At 42.0% G+C, this 23,054-nt stretch overlaps 1 protein-coding gene across 2 annotated transcripts in view; it reads right to left on the bottom strand.

The window, feature by feature from the left end:
* DNAJC15 (DnaJ heat shock protein family (Hsp40) member C15) overlaps window positions 1-23,054 on the bottom strand; it is a 354,888-nt gene that overhangs the window by 72,578 nt on the left and 259,256 nt on the right. Inside the window, exon 2 of one of the 2 annotated variants that reach the window (XM_050766239.1) lies at window positions 20,519-20,645. In XM_050766239.1, coding sequence (XP_050622196.1) covers window positions 20,519-20,626 — 108 coding nt within the window. In that variant the 5' untranslated portion in view covers window positions 20,627-20,645. Of the gene's footprint in view, window positions 1-16,312; window positions 17,170-20,518; window positions 20,646-23,054 lie in introns of those variants that run through there. The other variant, XM_050766238.1, reaches the window with a different exon arrangement.

The raw sequence follows: 23,054 nt of genomic DNA, 5'->3' as shown, positions 1-23,054 counted from the left end.
TCAATATAAATTTCACAGACTTTCATATCTAAATTGAATTAATCTACATTAATATACCCTACACTTACCATTATTGTTCCATAGACAAAAAGCAAGTACATTTGAACTTCTCCCAAAACATGAATTCCCATGAAAGCTTTACCTTAAGCAAAAAAGAAAGGCAAAGCTAAATACATTTCTATTTGCTGTTTTTAAGTTGCTTAATTTCTCTTAAACCACAAGCAAACATTAGTATCTATAGCAAGACTAATGAGTAAATAAAAGAGCAAAACAACAAAACAAAATCAAAAGCCAAACATGTTAAGAAACAAAACTCTTAGGCTTACCCCAAATGAATGTTACTCCACTCCCCAGTATAATTAACAAAAAACTCCTCAAACTTCAATCTTCACTATAGATAGAATAATCTCTTTCACACTGTCAGAAAAGGTCTAGAATAAGTAAATAAATAATAAAAAGAATGATCTTTTAAGTACTGTTTTGCATTTACTCAAAATAACGGTGTGAATCATGGCTCTACTTTCTCATAATATAAGAAACTTTTGAGGTCGGGCATGGCAGCTCACGCCTGTAATCTCAGCACTTTGGGAGGTCAAGGCAGGTGGATCAACTGAGGTCAGGAGTTCGAGACCAGTCTGGCCAACATGGTGAAACCTCGTCTCTACTAAAAATACAAAAATTAGCTGGGAGTGGTGGCACCTGCCCACCACTAGGCACATGCCCGCTACTGGGGAGGCTGAGGTGGAAGAATCGCTTGAACGCGGGACGCAGAGGTTGCAGTGAGCCAAGATTGTACCACCGGACTCCAGCTTGGGCGACAGAGCAAGACTCCCTTTCAAAAAATAAAAATAAAAAAATATAAAAAGCAACTTTTTTTGTTCACATTAAACCAAAATGTGATTAAATGTGACTGGTCAGAAAATCTTGCCCCCGTCATCAACCATGTCCTTCCTGACAGCCTGGAGAGCACCTGGAGCCCCTGAACTCATCACAGGCTTGCCAAACCAGGTTGCATATTTGGCTTTAAGTTCTTGAACCCAGGTACATGGTGACAGTTAATTTTATGTGTCAACCTGGCTACACTATGCTTACCCCGTCAGTCAAACACTGACCTTGGGGTTGCTATGAAGGTATTTTGGAGATGTGGCTAACACAGATGGAGTTTATCTCTGATAATCTATGTGGGCCAATCTATATGGACCAATCATTTGCAAGGATTTAAGAACAAAATTGAAGTTTCTCTGCAGAAGAAGAAACGCTGCCTCAAGAATCTCATCCTATCTGAAAGCTCTCAGACTGTGGGCCTGCCCTACAAATTTTAGACTGGCCAGCTACAGCACCACAGCTGGTCCCTACCCTATGTGGCACCATGACATTTTTTCTCAAAATAAGCTCTCCCTCTTTTGAATCTGCTGGCTTTCAGTTTGGGAGCTGGAGCACTTGAGTCATATCCCCCCATCCTAGTTGACTCTTAATGACTCCTAGACACTCAGTCACACATTTCTCCCCTCAACGACTCTTAATGCATTTCTGTCCTTCTGCTTCACTACCCTTCATATAAAGATGTTATGATTGATCCCTGTCCCTAACACAGGAGACCACCTGCTATATATTGCTTCTCAGCTACTAAGAAGGAGGAAGAAACAAAACTATAGTAATCCTCTCTTACAGTTTTGCTTTCCATGGTTACAATAATATATTTCCAGAGAAAGAGAGACCATATTCCCATAACTTTTATTACACTATAGTTATTTGTGTTCAGTTGTATTATGTTACTGTTAATCTATTACTGTACCTAACTTATAAATTAAGCTTTATCATAATTATGTATATATAGGAAAAAACATTGTATATGAAGGGACCAGTACTATCCATGGTTTCAGGCACCCACTGGTGGTCTTGGAACATAGACCCCACAGATAAGACGGGGCCTACTACACTACAGACAGGCAGGAGGATTAAGTAAACATCCAACCATGAAAGAAGTCAATGTCAGTGTTATGGTCTTACCTATTTAAATATCACCACCTGACTACTTCCCAGCTTACTGCTCCATTGTGATCCCAGGTCACACTTCAAAACTTCCCTCCCTCACCATGCTATGAACCTCTAGAAGGCAAGAGGTAGGCTTCATTCACCTTTGTATTCCCAGTATATAGTATAGGCTAAATAAAAGTTAGCAGTTAATTGACTGCATGGATATATATGGATGGAGAGAGGGTAAAACAGACAGCTGCTGGCCAGCTGACTGAGTACTCTGCCTCTGAATCAGATTGCTTCTTAGAAAAGTAAAGGTAAAACTGAAGCATAGGGTCAAGGTTAGGCCAAGGAGGGAAATGTGAGGATACAGGGAGAGAACAAAGGTTAGATGTCGAATTCTGACTGAGATTCTGCCCTCAACTCACTGTTACCTTATGTTACTGCAATCTAGTCTATATGTGTGTTGGGAGGCAGGGGTCATCTACAAAATGTTAAATACCTATAGAATATGTTAAAAACAGACTAGGCCGGCAGAATATTTTAAACACAGATTAGACCAACTTGTAAAATATGAAGTCAACTTACATCTATATAACATTATGGAGTCATTTCAAGATGATAACCAGGTAACAGGTTATTATCCTCACAGATAAACAGGTAAGTCAAAAAGAGACAAAAATTTCAAAGCCAAAACCAAATTGTAGTTGGAAAATTAAGCCAGAAAAAATATTTTAAAAAGACTTCAGCATTTGAAAAGAATTTGTTAGGATGAAAGAACTACAGTAGGCTCTATATCTTTGCTTTGTGGGGCTTGATGGCTGGCACATATGTCAAGTCTAGTAATGCAACTTCTGAGAATTGTTCTTTGGCCTGATGCTTCAGATACAGCTGCTCTCAAAGGTTCAGTCTTCTGGGCAGCTCAAGGTTCATTTGAGTCTAGGGGTGATATTCTTTAACTTACTCATCCCTGCCATTTAATTCACTAGTCCTAAATGTATCTCCCTTTTTTTTTTTTTTTTTTTTTTGAGACTGAGTCTCGCTCTGTCGCCCAGGATGGAGCGCAGTGGTGTGACCTCAGCTCACTGAAAGCTACGCCTCCCGGGGACAACCAATTTTTCTGTCTCAGCCTCCCGAGTAACTGCTACTACAAGCACACACCACCACGCCCGGCTAATTTTTGTATTTTTAGTGGAGATGAGGTTTCACCATATTAGTCAGGCTGGTCTTGAACTCCTGACTTCAGGTGATCCAGCTGCCTCAGCCTCCCAAAGTGCTGGGATTATAGGCTTGAGCCACTGTACCCAGCCAAATTTATCTCTTTCAAGTTTAAATAGTATCCTTAGTTTTGTTTTCTAACATTTGAAGGAAAGGGCCTTTTTCACTCAACCAACACCTTTTATCATTTTATTATTGTAGTGAAATTTTTTTTTTTGAGATGCAGTCTCACTCTGTTGCCCAGGCTGGAGTGCAGTGGCTGGATCTCAGCTCACTGCAAGCTCCGCCCCCTGGGTTCACGCCATTCTCTTGCCTCAGCCTCCCGAGTAGCTAGGACTACAGGCGCCCGCCACCGCACCCAGCTAATTTTTTGTATTTTTTAGTAGAGACGGGGTTTCACCGTGTTAGCCAGGATGGTCAAGATCTCCTGACCTCGTGATCCACCTGTCTCAGCCTCCCAAAGTGCTGGGATTACAGGCGTGAGCCACCACGCCCGGCCTGTAGTGAAATTTTAGTAGAATTTTTTGGCCAATGAATATCTAAAGTCCGGAATTAAGTTCTGAACTATTTTGCCTATGTCTTCAAATTACCCTTCCCTTGGTGTCCCCACCCGCCGACTCCTAGATACTCAATCACATACTTCTCCCCTCAATAAATTTATTTGTTGACCCTTTCTGGAAATTTTTCATTTCTGATTGCACGGAAAGGTGCACGCAAAAGCACACACATTATTGTGGGGAAAAGAAAGAGATCAGCCTGTTACTGTGTCTATATAGAAAGAAGTAGACACAAGAGACTCCATTTTGTTCTGTATTTGAGATGCTGTTAATCTGTGACCCTACCCCCAACCTTGTCCTTGCAAGAGGTATTGAAAAGAGCTGGGCACATTCCTCAGCCCCGGGCTCAAAACTCCCTGAGCCTAGCACAAACACATCCCATCCTCCCATCCCACCACCATATATCTCTCAAACTCCCTGAGCCCAGTACAAACACCACCTGGAAAGTCTCCGATAAGGAGACAGCCGTTCAAGGTTACTGAAAGCGCAGGAGCCAAAAGAATTTCTTTGTTCCCCTACAACTTTCGGGCTATAAAAAGCAAACGCTCGCATTGTTCGGGGCCCTCTTGTATACTGTGTAAAGGAGGGACCAAGTTCGAACTTGTAGTAAAGATCCTTGCCGCTTGGCTTTGACTCTGGACTCTGGTGGTCTTTGGGGAACAAACAGTCTGGGCATAACAGTATGTGCTGTGGTAACTCAAGGTTTAATGGATTTTGGGCGTGCAGGGTGTGTCTTTGTTCCTAGAAAAGCTAGGTATTGTCCAAGGTTTATCCCCATGTGATAGGATGAAACAATGCTGCTACAAGGTTTATCTCTAGGCACAGGATTTTCCTTTAAACTTATTCATGTCACAGAGATCCTTGTTCTTATGTCTTACTGCTGATTTCCTCCCTAAAAACGATCCTATTGTCCTGCCACTCCCTGATCTTTAAGATGGTAAAGATAATTATCTACAAATACTAAGGGAACTCAGAGACCGGTCCGGCGTGGGTCCTCTGTAAGCTGAGCGCTGGTCCCCTGGGCCCCCGCTTTTCTTTCTCTATACTTTCTCTCTGTGTCTTATTTCTTTTCTCAAGTCTCTCGTTCCACCTAACGAGAAACACCCACAGGTGTGGAGGGGCAGGCCACCCCTTCACATTATAGGTACAGAAACACTATAATTTTATACAAAAAGATGTTTCTGTTTCATTTTCAATAGTTTCCACAGGATGTTTTGTTGACATTTCTGACTGTAATAATAAATTAAGTCAATGTCACAGAATCATAGAGTTGAAAAAAATGACAGAGAATATTAGCCAAAACCCATATTTTATGAGGAAGACACTGAGGGCCTGAGAAGTTACATGACTTGCAAACTGCAGCAACAATTATCAGTGTCTGCACCGGACTACAGCCCAGGTATCCTACTTCCAGACCACAGCTCATGCCTTCAAGCAATAATCTGAAGTCACTCCCACACTCCCTTTAATGGATTATAAAAACTACTCAAGATTGGGCCGGGCGCAGTGACTCAAGCCTGTAATCCCAGCACTTTGGGAGGCCGAGGCGAGCGGATCACGAGGTCCGGAGCTCGAGATCATCCTGGCTAACACGGTGAAACCCGTCTCTACTAAAAATACAAAAAATTAGCCGGGCGAGGTGGCGGGCGCCTGTAGTCCCAGCTACTGGGGAGGCTGAGGCAGGAGAATGGCGTGAACCCGGGAAGCGGAGCTTGCAGTGAGCTGAGATGGCGCCACCGTACTCCAGCCCGGGCGACAGAGCGAGACTCCACCTCAAAAAAAAAAAAAAAAACTGCTCAAGATTTTTTCCACTGTGAGCTCACAATCAACAAAACAACCCTATCTGCCCATTCACAAAAAACATATAAAGTCTTGTACAACTTATTATTAGGTAGGTTTTTAAATTTTCTAGATAATACTGTATCATTTTTATTATCTAACGTCAAGCTGGATCACAGCACCAGTCCTTCGTGTCCTTACTTCTCATAAGTCTTTATTTCATAAAATTGTCTTTGGTCTCCCTTCCCCCAGTCGTATTTTCTTTTTTTGTTTGTTTGGTTTTTTTTGTTTTGAGACGGAGTCTCGCTGTGTCGCCCAGGCTGGAGAGCAGTGGTGCAATCTCGGCTCACTGCAAGCTCCGCCTCCCGGGTTCACGCCATTCTCCTGCCTCAGCCTCCCGAGTAGCTGGGACTACAGGAGCCCGCCACTACACCCGGCTAATTTTTTGTATTTTTAGTAGAGACGGGTTCACTGTGTTAGCCAGGATGGTCTCAATCTCCTGATGTCATGATCCGTCCGCCTCTGCGGTGGAACTGATGCTGGGGATACAAATTGGGACAATGTGTCTTGAGGTTACTTTCATCACAGGAGTCAACAACCTTAAATATACTAATGTCTTTAGGCTTAGTAACTACAATTCAAAAAATTTATCCTAAGAAAATAATCAGAAAAATCCATAATAAAAATCCATAATAATAATCCAAAGTGCTGGGATTTACAGGTGTGAGATTCTGCGCCCCGCCTCCCCAGTCGTATTTTCAATACTCCTATATTTAATATAAAAATTGAATAGCTTGATCAGTATGAAAATGGCATTACTAGTCCCTCTTTCAGCTTTTCTTCTGGATACCTTCATACCTTCAGTATGTCTGAATCTGTCATACCTTCAGTACACAGCCTGTTAATAATGAGAGGTATACATTTTGGCCAACAAATTGAAGTCTTACAAACTGTCAAAAGAATGATTCAATGAACAATCTCCTGAACTGATGCTGGGAATACAAATTAGGACAATGTGTCTAGAGGTTACTTTCATCACAGGAGTCAACAACCTTAAATATACGAATGTCTTTAGGCTTAGTAACTACAATTCAAAAAATTTATCCTAAGAAAATAATCAGAAAAATCCACAAAAACATTTAAAAGAAAATTCATCAGTGTGTTTTATTTGAGATACCAAAAAAAAATGGAAACAATCTGACTATCCAACAATGGGGGAATCATTAAATAAATTAAGGCACGTGTAAAATATGGATCGACAATTAAATATATTATTGAGGAATGTTTAACAACCATATGTTAAGTACAGAATAAAAGCAGGCTATAAAAAAAGAATGTTTTCATTAAAACATAGTCTTGGAATCATCAGACTTTAGAATCAAAGAAATATGAGTTTTGGCTCCTTACGTGTCAGCTCCATGACCTGCCCACGTTACATGGCCTCTACGTGTTCCTTCATCTGTAAAATGAAGATGATGACTGTACCTAATTCCTTGGGTTGATATGAATTTTTATAAGTTAGGTCATTCATATACATAAACTAGTATATTTAACATGGGATAAACATTCAACAAATGGTAGCTATTACAATTACTACATATTACATAATCATTTCTTTTTAAAATCAGGGAGTAAAAATAAAGGTTATTTTAAAAAGAAAAATCTTAGGAAGATCTCACCTAGTGAGATGGGTTTAACAAGTTTTAACTTCAGAAGGCAGAAAACCCTCTGACCTGTCTACTTTAAAATAAACTTTTAAAATGAATTCTTCCTGACATTCTTCATAAGAACAACTACATTGATCTTTGGTGTCTCCCTTTTTATCCTTGCACTTAAATCTGCACCCTGATCATAAAAATGATCCCACTGCGTCTCTAGCTGGCCTCCTTCCTATCAAGTACTCCGACTAGCTTTTATTATACTGACTTTGAAGTCTCTGGCAAGAACCCCTCAAACTCTCTTTTTCAGCTTATATCTGATGAACACTTTATCTGCAACATTTTGTAGTTTTGCTTATTTCTTTTTGCTTGGGAAATCATCCCCTTTAATGAAAGCTACTTTTACTCCCTTACAGCAAACCATTTTACTTTAAGGCAGTGGCTGCTACGGCCCGTCTGGAGTGGCCCCCACAAGGTCGCTGCCTGCAGAGCGGAAGGTGCTGTGGGAGCTCGGCATTCAGCAGAGCTGCCGGGAGCTGGGAACAGGCAGGAGGCTCCCCACCTACCAGCTCGGCAGGGTAGGAGCCAGTGCTCCCAGGCGCAGCTGCAGCTGCCCAGCTGCACTCTCAGGGGCCCAGGAAGCCCCCTGCCCCTGCAGGCTCATAAGTGCCTGCTCCTGCTCCCTGGTCTCTCCCCACTCCCGGCATCCACCCAGTGTGGGGCAAAGTTGTGGCTAAGCTGAGGCTCTGTCTCAACCCAGCCGGGCATGCATGCACTAAGAGCGGTGCTGACAGGCCAGCCCCCTGCCACTTCGGCCCCCTCTAGACTTCGGGCACAAGCCCAGGAGGGAGGTCCAGCCAAGGGGCTGAGGGTAGCTTGGCACGGGCCTGTGGGCTCCCCGCAGCACCTAGAGCCAGGGTGCCGTGAAGGGCACGTTGGTGGCAGCAGGACGTTATGAGGTTCCTGGGCAGGAAGGGTTGGGTCCCCGTGGAACCCCTCCTTGAAGCTAGGACTGGCCTGAAGCCTGGGGACCAGGTTGCCAGTTCTGGGTGAAGTCCACCAACCAGAGTATGAAGTTAATTGATGACCGATTGGCCAATTGGATGGTGCTTTTTCCAGGCCTGCCCATGGCCACCCACGGACCAATCAACAAGCAGTTCCTCCATTCTGAGCACAAAAAAAAACCTGCAGACTCAGCCAGACACGCTTACAGGATGACCTGCCTGCAGACAGGAGCTACACACTCCAGTCTCCTCTCTGTTGAGGGCTGCACTGGGTGTGGTGGTGCGACCTGTATTCCCAAGCTACTCAGGAGGCTGAGGTCGGAGGACTGCTTGAGCCTGGAAGGCCGAAGTTGCAGTGAGCTGAGATTGCATCACTGCACTCCAGCCTGGATGACAGCAAGACCCTCTCTCAAAAAAAAAAAAAAAAAAAAAGAAACTGAAAAACATTTTGTCCGATCACAATAAAAATAAAGTAACAAAATAAAATGGAATCTGAAAAAAAGTCTTCAGATAAGAAGGCAGACTTTTAGAATCCAATTTTTAAAATGTAAAATTAAATTGGTACTTTGGACTGGACACAGTGGCTTACACATGTAATCCCAGCATTTTGAGAAGCAGAGGTGGGAGAATCCCTTGAGCCCAGGAGTTCAAGAGCAGCCTGGGCAACACAGCAAGACCCCAGCTCTACAAAACATAAAAATAAAAGAATTAGCCAGGCATGATGGCACACTCCTGTGGTCCCAGCTCCTTGAGAAGCTGAAATGGGAGGATCACTTCAGCCTGGGAAACTGAGACTGCAGTGAGCTATGATCACGCCACTGTACACCAGCCCGGGAGACAGAGCAAGATGCTGTCTCAAAAGAAATAAAAAATAAAAATTAAAAAATAAATTAGTACTTTGAAAACAATTATTTACAAATCAATACGGAAATTATTCACAAACCACATAATACATATAGAAATCTCTTAAGTACTATATAGTAACGAAGTCCTTGAGTTAAACTCTAACATCACTGCAGCTAGGCATTATTTGGGGAGGAAAGTGCTATTTAAAGTACCATTCTTTTCTCCCTTGGTTTAGTTCTCTTCGGTTCTAATGCCTACCATATAAAAACTATTTTTTCAGTGTGGTGGTGATTGTTAAATTCTAGGTATTCCAAAAGGAAGTGAAAATCATTCTCCTGAAGACCATATTCAGTCCTTTAGAGGAATGAATATGCAATAATATTTCACCTTATACCCAGAGATAGGTTCTTTACTGTTCACTTGACCTGTACTAAGATTCTATAACAAACTTGAAATATAATGACAAATGGCAGAAAGGTTAATGAGTCCCTTTCTCTCTACTTCCTTCCACAATCCCCTAGCAGCACCCTCCCTCCATTAGCAGTCCCTAACACCAGATATTGAAAAACAAAAATAAAGCCCAAACCAAACACACACAAATGCGCTTTACTGAAGCTTAGGGAAAAATTTTACTATCCTTGATGGACTGAAAGCAGCAGCCATGTGTACCAAGACAAGGATATCTTTTACTTTTACCTCATCAGTTATACAGGGAAAAGACAAAGGAATTGGGGAAGATTTGGGTGGGAGGATAAAAATGGATTAGGATCTGAAGTTATGACCCAGAATGACGCTCACCATGAGATCAAATGTTATATACACTGGACTCATTGGAGAAATGCCTGATTTTAGGACTGTGGCAGGAAATACACAAAATGAGCCTAGAGCACCATGTAGTGCCAGAATGCAAGGAAGTGCTCAAAAAACTCACCACCATGTTGGGGGTATGTCAAAGGTACACAAGAGTCAACTAAAAGAGATCCCAATGGCCAAAGATAAAACAGCTTGAGCAACAAAATATAGTAGTGGCTTATAATCCAAAGCATAAAATTAATATCCATGAAACCAAAGTAATATAAATAAGTAATAAATGGGAATAAAAGGACAAACCTCCCACAGAGAAGAATTCCAAATAATCCGACAGATTACTCTACACTTAAGGAGGGAGAGCATAACTCTCTATTCCTTAAATGTGGGCTGCACAAAGTGACTTTCTTTCACAAAGTGCAGTATGCAAATAAAGTTTACAGTTAAGAAAACTCAATTAGCCGGGCGCGGTGGCGGGCGCCTGTAGTCCCAGCTACTCGGGAGGCTGAGGCAGGAGAATGGCAGGAACCCGGGAAGGCGGAGCTTGCAGTGAGTGGAGATCGCGCCACTGCACTCCAGTCTGGGCGACAGAGCGAGACTCCGTCTCAAAAAAAGTAATAATAATAATAATAATAAAAAAGAAAACTCAAAAACTACCACATCAGATTAGATCAACATCAATTGCAATAAACATGTTTATAGTATGTACACTTCATATGATGTGATGAAAATGGCACTTCATTTTTCTTTTTTTTTTCGTGAGATGAAGTTTTGTTCTTGTTGCCCAGACTGGAGTGCAATGGCGTGATCTCGGCTCACAACAACCTCCACCTCCCAGGTTCAAGCAATTCTCCTGCCTCAGCCTGCCAAAAGTAGCTGGGATTACAGGCACGTGCCACCATGCCCAGCTAATTTTTGTATTTTTAGTAGAGATGGGTTTTGCCATGTTGACCAGGCTGGTCTCGAACTCCTGACCTCAGGTGATCTACCTGCCTCGGCCTCCCAAAGTGCTGGGATTACAGGCATGAGCCACTGTGCCCAGCCTGGCACTTCACCTTTCTGATCTTCCTCCCAAAAACCTAAAACCCAGTCCAATCATGAGAAAAACATCTAAGAAATTCCAGTAGAGGGTATCCCACAAAATACCTAACCAGTATGCTTCAAACCTGTCAAGGTCATCAAAAATAAGGCAAGTCTGAAAAGCCACAAGGAGCCAAACAAGATGTGAAAACTAAATGTAATGTGGTACCTGGTTGAGATCTTGGAACAGAAAAAGGACATCAGCTAAAAAGCATGGGAATCTGAATCAAATATGACTTGGGTAATAATAATGTATCAATATTGGTTTATTTATTTATTTTTTTTTCCCAATTGGGTCTCACTCTGTCACCCAGGCTGCAGTTCAGTGGTATGATCATAATTCACTATAACCTTGAACTCCTGGGCTCAACTGATCCTATCACCTCAGCCTCACAAGAAACCGAGACTACTGGCATGTGCCACCACAAATGACTAATTTTTAAAGTTTTCTGTAGAAATGGGGTTTCACTAGATTGTCTTGATATGGTTTGGATCTGTGTCCCTGAGCAAATCTCACTTTCAACTGTAATGCCCAATGTGGGAGGTGGGGCTGGTGGGAGGTGACTGGGTCATGGCGGCAATTTCTCATGGATGGTTTAGCACCGTCCCCTTGGTGCTATTCCTGTGATAGTGAGTTCTTTAGAGTGCGGTGGTGTGACCTGGGTTCACTGCAGCCTCCACCTCCCGGGTTCAAGGTATTCTCTTGCCTCAGCCTCCTGAGTAGCTGGGTCTACAGGTGTGCGCCACCATACCCAGCTAATTTTTGTATTTTTTAGTAAAGGTGGGGTTTTGCCATCTTGACCAGGCTGGTCTTGAACTCCTGGCCTCAAGTGATCTGCCCGCCTTGGCCTCCCAAAGTGCCAGGATTACGAGTGTGAGCCACCATGCCTGGCAACAGTGCTTATTTCATCTCCAATAGCATAGAAATTATATTCCAAGAACATAAGACAGTGCAAATGGAATTCCTCAAAATAATACTCTATTTCCCTACACTGTGGATTAAGGGAATACTTAGCATTTCAAAAAGTGTTTTCTAACACTGCTTTAAGGAGACTGCTTTCAAATTTCTCAGTATCAGTAGAATTCAAAATACAGCTGAAAACAGATGTGTTGGTCCCAGGCCTAGCTGCATTCACCAATCAATTCCTTGGCTACTCTCTGTTCTGTTAGAAGAGCTAAGTCCTGCAGGCTGTGTCAGCTGGCTCCCAGTAGAGTCAGACCAATGGGATGCGACGGTGAAAGACTGGACAGTGAAAACAAGGAAGAAACCACGGTATTACCATCCCTTCCTCTCCATCTTTAGCAACTGCTCCAGCAGCAGCAGTGGCTCCAGTTCCCCCTAAGCAGACATCCATGGTTCCACTTAATGCAGAGTGGTTTTGAAAAACACCAACTCCTCCCTTTGGCCCTGTAGCTCTAGGAGTGCTAGTGGTTCCTTGCTGTTCCCAATCTCTGGATTGCTTCACTATCCTGTTTTGCTTCTCAACAACTCCATTAGCTATGAAACCAATTCCTGGAATTACATTTCCCTTGTTTTATATATTTAAGTTATATGTTTTCCTAGTTAGAGCTTGACTGACATAATTAGAAAAGTTTAAGGGGAAAGAGAAACAAAGAGAATATTCTGAATAAGAGCAGAGGCAAGAAAGCACAGTACCTCTGGGATTCATCTACTTCTCAAATGTGTGACCTTGCACAAATTATTTCAGTGCTTTAAGCCTCAGTTTATTTGTCTACAAGTAGAGGGTTATAATAGTAATAGCATCTATACCTCCTAGGGTTATTATATAGACTAAATGAGCTCATGCATTTAAAACATTAGCATAAAGCCTGGCACAAAACACTTCAGCTATCACCACTATTACTGCCGCCATCATCTCCTCCTCTATACTCCCAGAGTACCGCCCACCGTAACGCATGTGATTCTCCTGAAGGCCTCCACTGATCATACAACTCCTACAAAACTAACTGCCTACCAATTTGGTCCACATTCCTTAACCTGCCATTTGGAGCTATCTACAGTCGTAAACCAACCTACCTTTCCTTATTTTTCTTCCTTGATATAACCCACATTTTAGAAAAACTTGTTTTTCTCTTTCTGGTTTCTTTTGAAAAATCAAATGTCTGGTAATAATGGTTTATTCAAATGATCTGCCTCCTTGAGAAAAGCAAGTGCTCTCATTTTGCTAGAATCATCACTCATGTAATACAATACCATTTAACCTAGTCATCCCCTCACTTGTTTCTGCTACCTGCCTAGCCCCTTTAAGCATCTGAATTTGCTACCTCTGCCTAAGATTTTTTTATCTTTTTAACTTAACTCATATTCTTCCCTTTTCTCATTCCCTTTTCTCAATGTTCAACTCATTCAACTCACTTTTCACAAAGTTTTCTGATTTCCCAAATAAGAAACAATGGCTCATTCCTATGAAATCAAGCATTTTATCCATATATCTCTCTTACAACACCTATGCCTTAGTCTTTCATTCACTTATCCTTGAAAAGACATTTACTAAGTATCTGCAACCTATCCCGTACTATGATTGGCCCTATAAGTCATTCTCAAAAGTGAATCAGACAGGATCTCCACTGCTGGGGAGTTCCCAGTCTAGGAGTCTAGGTTTAGTTTCTGGTCAAGTCCCTTGAGGAGAAAATGCATATTTCATTAATCTTTGTATCCACTACAGCACTTAGGCTCAGAACCTTACCTAATAATGTATGACTCCATAAATAGTGTTAAATGGATGAATAAATAAATGAACAAAAATATGATAGCACTTAGAGAGCCTGTCTTTAATTGGGCATTTAAATTTGATCCAAATTTGCCTCCTAGAGCAACTGTTTTCATAAATAAAGTTTTATTGGAACATGGCCACATTTATTTATTGTCTATGTGTTCACTCTACAACAGTGTAGTTGTGATAGAGGCTATATGGTCTGCAGAGCCTGAAATGTTTACTATCTAACCCTTTACAAATTAAGTTTGCTATCCTCTGCCCTTGAGGGTGGCAATCTTGGTTTATTTATATCCTCCCATACACACTTAGTTTATAGCGTCCGTATATTTGGTGTTACCCAAAAATCTATTAAAATGAATTTAATTGACAAATTTTAAAAACAGAACCTATTTCTAAGTTGGAGATTGCCTGTGTTATTGGAGATATTAACAAGCAATGATCAAAACTTGAAAAAGCACATCAGAAGTCGGAGTATTACACGTACTCTGATTACATACATATTTATTAGATGCTTACATTTTAGGCCTCTCTTGACTATTACAAAAGTCAAAGAAGCATAGTCTCATTTATCTTATTCTTTTTTTAATTCCTTAAGGCTGTCCGTTCATCACTCTATAACATTTCCCTAATCTACTTATCTCCAAGCTAGTTGGTTTCATTCGTTTGTTAATTTAATAATTCAACAAAAATTTATGAGGCAGAACAATCATGTGCCTGGTACTATGTTGGGAACTGAATGAGTATTCTTAAAACTTCATCCCCATCTATAAAGAATATCTAATTTTAGTTAAAAAGGCATATTTCAAAGAGAAGAAACATTAAAAAATGGCAGCAAATCAACAAATGGGCCGTGTCAGGTATCTGGTACCACTATCTGGTTTCAAATATCCACTAGAAAGTCAAAATAACAACAACAATTAAAACAAAAACAAACAAACAAACAAAAAAAAACAGAAAAATTACTTCAAACGTTCCACTACCATGAATCAAAAAATTTCTGAAAACTGGGAAAACAGATCACTCCATCATAGCTGCTACAGCTGGAGGCGGGGGAAGAAAAGGCATCAAAATTTTTTACGAATTCCCTAAGGCATTTTATTCTCCATAAACAACATAAGCAGTAAATAACTTTTTAGATAAATATAAATTGCCTGAAAGTGTTATAAAATGCTAAATCTTCTATTTTGAGACTGAAAATTTGAGTCCAAGAAAAACAATCGTTGTATCAGAGGGAAATGAAGAAGAAAAAGAAGTATTCTTCCTCCTCACAAGAGAGGTGGTAGTTGTGATGGAGACAGGAAAGACGGAGACTATTCACTCATTCAGAAAATACTTACTTAGCTTTTACCACATAAACATTTATTTGGCATGTGCCAGGACTTATGCTAAGTTCTGGGGAAAGAGCAGTGAGCAAGACAGACACAGACCCTTGCTCTCCCTTAGAGGTTAACATATAAGAGGACTCTACAAGGAAAAAATACAGGTGTCAATATATTAAAATCAAATCTCCATGTTTATTTATTAAGTTGCTCAATAATAACAGAATAGCTATTTCATAGACAAACAATTAAATGACTATCATGTGCCAATTACAATGCCAATCACAGATACAGTGTTTTCCCTGAGGACTTCACACCATAGGTGCTTATACTAATATAAATTATTTTGATGTATCTTAATAAACTATAATAAAAACTTGTGCAACTTCCTAAGGAAAACACACAGTATAAAACAATTTTCTTCTACTAGGCAAGGGGAACTGGGGTCAGGGAAGGCTTCACAATGGACGTGTCTTAAAAAAAAAAAATTAATAGGAGTTAGCCAGGAAAAGAATTTCAGAGAGAAGAGAAAGCTCTAGTAAAGTCACAAAACCATAAAATTTCATGAAGGAAACTTAATGTAACTATAGTACAGGGTATAGTGCAATGGAGGGGATGGGAAATGTGGCTGGATACGTCATTTGATGATCAGTACATGAAGAGTCCTGTATAAGATCCTGAGAAAGGTTTATAGATCGTGTTAAACTCATAAAAAGGGATGGTATCATTAACAAGTCTGTATTGCAGAAAAATAACTGATGGCAGTGTGAAGTTTAAAAAGCATACAATACCAGAAGCAAAGAGACTTGTTTTTAAAGGCGATCACTACAGGCCAGAGTAGAGACGATAAAGACTAAGAGAATAGCAAGGGAAGGAATAGCAAGAAAACAATTACGGAGATGAGGCTAAGTGACTGATGAACTGAACGGTGGAGGTAAAGGAGAAAGTGGAGTTGATGATGGCACTAGTCAAGAAAGGGGAAAGAAAAGAATCAACCTGTTCAGGGAAGACTATAATGAGCTACATTTTAAATAAGCTGAATTTTCTATTTTTGTTTATGGTTCTCACTGGTAGACATCTGGAAATTCTTACTGACTCCATTCACTAAAAGGAAAGTTCTTCTCATTTCTTCCCATTCAAGAATAACATTCATTCATTCAACAATTTCTTTTTGGAATGCTTACCACACATCAGGCACCATTATAAATGCTAGAAATACGTATCAGAGAACAAATAAAGTCCCTGTCCACGAAACTTAACATTCTAGCCTTCTACTATGGTGTAAAAAACGGTAGGGAAGAATCAGTTAGGCTGGGGGCGGTGACTCACCTCTAAAATCCCAGCACTTTGGGAGGCTGAGGAGGGTGGATCACTTGAGGTAAGGAGTTTGAGACCAGCCTGGCAGACATGGGGAAACCCCACCTCTACTGAAAATACAAAAATTAGCTGGGCGTGGTAGCAGGCGCCTGTGGTCTCAGCTACTTGGGAGGCTGGCGCAGAAGACTCAGGTGAACCTGTGAGGCGGAGGCTGCAGTGAGCTGAGATCCCGCCATTGCGCTCCAGCCTGGGAAACAGGGTGAGACTCCATCTCAAGAAAAAAAAAAAAAAGTTAAAAATATAGGTATACAGTACATAATCCATGTGATTACCAATGTAAGCTTCAAAGTATTGTTAAAGCATGTTTTAAATCATGTTATCATTACAAAATAGTAAAAGTACTGTCTTATTTTTGGAAATGAATGCCTGAAAATATGTGTGTTTGACAGGTTTTAGTTTTCACATATCAGGATTGTTTATAATGAAACATGTATGTGTCTAGTTTTTTTTTTTTACATGTTACACTATCCTAATAATAACAACAGTTGTGAGGGTGGGAGGAGGGAGAGCATCAGGAAGAACAGCTAATGTATGCTGGGCTTAATACCTAGGTGATGAGACGATCTGTGCAGCAAACCACCACAGCACACATTTACCTGTGTAACAAACCTGCACATCTAGCACACGTACCCCTGAACTTAAACTAAAAATCGAAGAAAAATAAAAATAATAGGAGTTACAGTTTTCAGGAAAGTAATGAAACTAAATGACTACCATTTCATACAAACTGAGTTTTGTTCAAACTGCTTTAAAATTTGATAATCTCCTCTTAAAGTTTCTTTTCTACTTTTCCATGAGAAACAGCTTTGCTAGTGCAAAGTTTGATCACGACTTCTAGTAAACCATTAATTGTAAAATGCTATTTTATTCAAGATGCTACATAGATATTTTGCCTATTTTTAAAAATTATTTTAATCCTTTAAACAGGCTACTGAGGCCGGGCGCGGTGGCTCAAGCCTGTAATCCCAGCACTTTGGGAGGCCGAGACGGGCGGATCACGAGGTCAGGAGATCGAGACCATCCTGGCTAACACGGTGAAACCCCGTCTCTACTAAAAAAATACAAAAAACTAGCCAGGCGACGTGGCGGGCGCCTATAGTCCCAGCTACTCGGGAGGCTGAGGCAGGAGAATGGCGTAAACCCGGGAGGCGCAGCTTGCAGTGAGCTGAGATCCGGCCACTGCACTCCAGCCTGGGCAGCAGAGCGAGACTCCGTCTCAAAAAAAAAAAAAAAAAACCAGGCTACTGAATACTAGTTCTTAGTTTCAAAAGGGAAGTTTACATAAGAAAAAGTTATTTAATAAATATGACAAGATATATTTATTTCTTTTTGATTTTTCTTTTTAGAGAGACAGAGGTCTCACTATGCTGCCCAGCCTGGGTCGCGAACCCCTGGGCTCAAGTAATCCTTCCACCTGACCTTCCAAATTGCTAGAATTACAGGCATGAGCCACCATGCCCAGCCCAAGAAGATGTATTTCATAAACCTTAAAATGAATTACATTTCTAAAATAGCGTGAAAGTTTTTTTCTTTAACTCACTGACAAACATTATTTTCTATTTTCAATAAGATTACCAAATATGCCCCACACCTAGGCCATCTTTTTTCTTTCCTAATATTTACCTTTTGTCAGCTTCTCACTGCTTTTAGTACTTCCAAGTTGCCTAAAGTTGTTATCAACAATCTTCTACCTCATTATTTGTCATTGCCTGGACCAGGAACTCCCAAAAGAAGCAGAACAACCCCTAAGGGACATTCTGAAAGTACATGAGGCCCTGTTTGGTTGCACAATAATTTGAATAGAAGGGAGGGTATTTGGTGGATGGGGGACTATTGATCCTAAGAAGTCCTAAAATACATGAGACAATCCTGTATAACAAAGAACTGTTTGCATCCCTCGATTTTAAAAGATTAAGTAGGTGAAAAGTTTATGATAATCTTAGTCCCGAACTTTATTATATATAAATATATCATTATTACACTGTTTCAGTACAGACTGAATCTTCCACAAGTGCAAGTGCCATGTAAATTGAGGGACATTCCACTGTTTTGTTCAAATTTTTACCAGAAATTGTTCGCCATTTAGGAAAAATAAGTTTGTAAAGAACGATGGTCCCTCTGCTATTTGAAGAGCCAATATAATAATTTGATAAACAATTTGCATTGGTAGCTGTCACACACACAGTGATTCTATGAATTGGTGCAATATGCCAGCAACTAATAATTACTCATTATGTTTTCTAATGTAGTAATGTCTAAGTATTTACATATTTAAATGGTAGACATGTTAACATGTTATTTTCTTTTTTTTTTTTTCAGACAAAGTCTTGCTCTGTTGCCCAGGCTGGAGTGCAGTGGCGTGATCTCCGCTCACTGCAACCTCTGCCCCCTGGGTTCAAGCAGTTCTGCCTCAGCCTCCCTAGTAGCTGGAATTACAGACATGTGCTACCACACCCAGCTAATTTTTGTATCTTTAGTAGAGACAGGGTTTTGCCCTGATGGCCAGACTGGCCTCGAACTCCTAATCTCAAGTGATCTGCCCGCCTCAGCCTCCCAAAGTGCTGGGATTATAGGAGCAAGACACCGCACGCAGCCTGTAGACGTGTTTTCTAATAAAATATTTCACCTTTATGTCTCAATTAAAGCATTATATTGGTTATTAAAAGTTATGTTTATAGGTAGATTTTATTGTCTATGAATCTGACTTCAGGATTTCAGGGTATTACAGGACTCAGACAGTTTGAGAATCACTGGCCTACACTTTAGCCTTCATGCACCTGGACTACTAAAGATGCTTCCTATCTGATACTCTGGATTCTGTAAACTCTCTCCTCTTCCAAGTAAAAATACCTACAGATGTAAAAATCACCAATATTAGTTCTATCTTCCAATTACCACAGCTCCCAACTACCTTGAAAGCCTGATACTGGAATTTTTACAACTCTCCACAAAAGGATTACTTCTGCCTAATCTTGTTCAGCTATATCACACACTGAATACTATATCCAGAAATCCTTATTTCTAAGGAGTCAGCAAGTCATAGTGGAAAAGGTGTAGCATTTGGAATCACAGATCTGCCACTTACCAGGGATGATCCTGGACAAATTAATTAAAACTTTCTAAATCTCTATTGCCTCATTTTTTTTTTCTTTGTTGGAGACAGGGTCTAGCTCTGTCTCTCAGGCTGAATTGCAGTGGTGAAATCATAGCTCACTATAACCTCAAACTCCTGGGCTCAAGTGATCCTCCAGACCTAGCCTCCCAAGTAGCTAGGACTACAGGCTCACACCACAATGCCCAGCTGATATTTTTCATTTTTCTTTTGCAGAGATGGCGTCTCCTATGTTGTCCAGGCTGGCCTCCAACTCATGGTCTCAAGTGATCCTCCTGCCTGGCCTTCCTAAAGCGCTGGGATTACAAGCCTAAACCACCACTTGGGCAATTTTTCATACTGAATGTTGAAACATTACAGTGCAACTGTGCATGTATCAGGTTAAAGATAACACATCGTTAAAATTAAACCCACCTGTTTCTCTTGTTTAACATGGCTACAGAAACGTAAAAATACGTATGTGGCTCACAATATGTTTCTGTTGGACACTTCTCTGTTAGACCCTTCCTTTTTCCACCTCTACGGTTCATCCTGAATACACCACTTGCAGTTTCCAACAGAGCCCTGTTTCTGTGCTGGAGACTCTGGAGATAGTACTCCTGGTACCTGAAACAATTTTTCCTCTTCTCTTTGCTGAATGAACTGCTTTTATTCATTCAGATCCTAATTTTTAACTACAGCTTTCTCCAAGAAGCGTCCCTGATCCCACCACGTCCCCTGCAAGACGGTATTAGGGCCTCCTATGAGATAAGAAAATCCACATACAGCACTTATACTGTATTTGCAATTGCCTATTTTCTGGTTTGTGTCCCAGACAAGACTGGAAGCTCCTTGAGGAGACAGATCCTCAGAACTGCTGCTCCGTCTTCCACGCCCAAACGTCAAAGCCAAGCACAAGGCGGTCTCTCCACGGAACAAATGAGCGCTAGGGAACAGACGGTGAGCGAATGCGGGGGAGTACAAAGGTTCAAGGGTGAGGCGGTAGAGGGCAGAAGCAGAAACTACAAGGGAGCCAGACGGGGGTGGGGGCCGCTGGCAGCACTCACCAGTCCCTGCTGGTCGACGTCGGCGTCGGGTCGTTTAGCCGAGGGCTGCAAATACTCAGCGTAGCGCAACCCCTCGCCAACTGGGGCGATGACACCACGGGCAGCCATGGCAATGCGGCCCGGAGACGCAAGGCGCCGCGGCGATGACTACGAGGCGGCCTTAGGGACAAACTAGTTAACGCGGTTTCTTCTCGCAGATCCAATGCACTCTGTGCTCGCAGTGCTGTTAAAGGCGAGGGTCCCAGAAGCTACCCTTCTCACCCGAGCTGGGCAGTGTGTCCCGTGCAAGCTCGGGGTCAGATTCCGAAAAGAGCCAAGGGCACCGGGACGTTTTTGAATCACAGTCGCAGGCGCAGAGCCAACGCTGACCCTCAGGGAGCTTTATATACTTGGGCCTTGCCCCTCCCCAGGCCTCCCTTAGGGACTGGGCTTAAACCCTGTGAACTGATGTTGGTCGAATCAGATGCCTGGCCATTGAGCTCGGAGTCTAGCTGTAGTGCCTGAGGGTGGGCTTGCCTGAGATTTCCTGACCCCCTTCCCGGCAGCCTTTCTTCCTAACCTCAACTACTGTTCGCACTTCTGTTTAATGCCACAGTTCTCCCACCCCAGGAGAGAAATTGAAGAGACAATTTGCTTACACCACCCCCAAGTAAATGGCTGTATTTAAGGTGAAATTACACAGAAGAAAGTTGTGGCCCGGCGCGGTGGCTCACGCTGTAATCTCGGCATTTTGGGAGGCCGAGGCAGGTGGATCACAGAGGCCAGCAGTTTGAGACCAACTTGGTCGACATGGTGAAACCTCGGCTCTACTAAAAATACAAAGGTTAGCCAGGTGTGGTGGCGCGTCCTTGTAATCCAAGCTACTCAGGAGCCTGAGCAGGGAAAGAGAGTTGTAAGCAAGTCTGTAAATCTTACTCTCCCACAAATGAGTTTGTGCTGATTTGTATATATAAAAGCCCATTTTATTATTAAGGTTTTTTTGTTTTTGTTTTGTTTTGTTTTGTTTGAGACGGAGTCTCCTGTTGCCCAGGCTGCATGCAGTGGCACGATCTCTGGCCACTACAACCTCTGCCTCCCGAGTAGCTGGGATTAAAGGCACGTGCCACCACACCTGGCTAATTTTTGTATTTTTTAGTAGAGACGAGGTTTCACCGTGTTGGCCAGGCTGGTCTCAAACTCCTGATCTCAGGTGATCCGCCCCCCTCAGCCTCCCAAAATGCTGAGATTATAGGCGTGAGTCACCGCGCCTGGCCTCCATCAAGCTTTTTAAAGCAAAAATTAACCAGCAGTTGAAGCTTATGGTGTTTTCCAACTCCTGTACCAACTTGGCAGCTCTGTTGCTCCTTATACCCTTTGCAGAATCAGTTGACAGGAAGAAAAATCTTTATTTTTGTTTTCTATTCCTGAATTTAAAGTTTTGAGGGTCTATTAATTTGTTCACTGAGTTAATATTATTAGCATGCCTAAGAAGTTAGGTCCTAGAGGCCGGGCGCGGTGGCTCAAGCCTGTAATCCCAGCACTTTGGGAGGCCGAGACGGGCGGATCACGAGGTCAGGAGATCGAGACCATCCTGGATAACACGGTGAAACCCCGTCTCTATTAAGAAATACAAAAAACTAGCCGGGCGAGGCGGCGGGCGCCTGTAGTCCCAGCTACTCGGGAGGCTGAGGCAGGAGAATGGCGTGAACCCGGGAGGCGGAGCTTGCAGTGAGCTGAGATCCGGCCACTGCACTCCAGCCTGGGTGACAGAGCGAGACTCCGTCTCAAAAAAAAAAAAAAAAAAAAAAAGAAGTTAGGTCCTAGAAATTTACAATCTTGTAGGGAAGATAACACTGACACAGAATAATAATAATACATACCAGAACATGAGCACATGCATTGCACAGCACTATAAAGAGAACTGGACTGGGAATGAAACCGCCATTGCAAAATTAAACCCAGAAAGAGATCTGGCCCAATCAACACCATCTTGCTTCTAACCTCCAAGCTGTCTTGTTCATTCCTGGCTATAGGCCGAACTAACTTTGGGAGGAAAGTAATTCATAGTTTATAGTTTGAAACAAAGATGACAAAAGCCCTTTCCCAAAACAAACCTCCTTCTTGCCTGGGGACTAGACTGCCTTTGTAGGACTAACAAATTAGCCACAAGATTAGAAATTGGGATTTAGGAGTGATGCAGCTGGAGGCTACAAGATTCTGACCCTCCCCAAATTGTTGCTGGAGCTAACATCACTATTGTAAAAACTACCACCAGTGCTTGAGATATCTTGCAGGCCCTGCACTTGATGGATCAGCTGGCATCGCCCAGATCAATAAACTGGCTCATCTGATCTCGTGGCCCCCACTCAGGAACTGATACCACAAGAAGACAACATGCACTCCCTATGATTTCATCTTTGACCTGGTCAATTAGCACTCCCAGCTCACTGGCTTCCCCCTACCCACCAAGTTGTCCTTAAAAATTCTGCTCCCAGCCAGGCGCGGTGGCTCACGCCTGTAATCCCAGCACTTTGGGAGGCCGAGGCGGGTGGATCAT

This window comes from Macaca thibetana, chromosome 17 (genome assembly GCF_024542745.1).
Source record: "Macaca thibetana thibetana isolate TM-01 chromosome 17, ASM2454274v1, whole genome shotgun sequence".
Taxonomy (NCBI): Eukaryota; Metazoa; Chordata; class Mammalia; order Primates; family Cercopithecidae; genus Macaca; species Macaca thibetana.
This window is presented reverse-complemented; position numbering and strand designations above follow the sequence as displayed.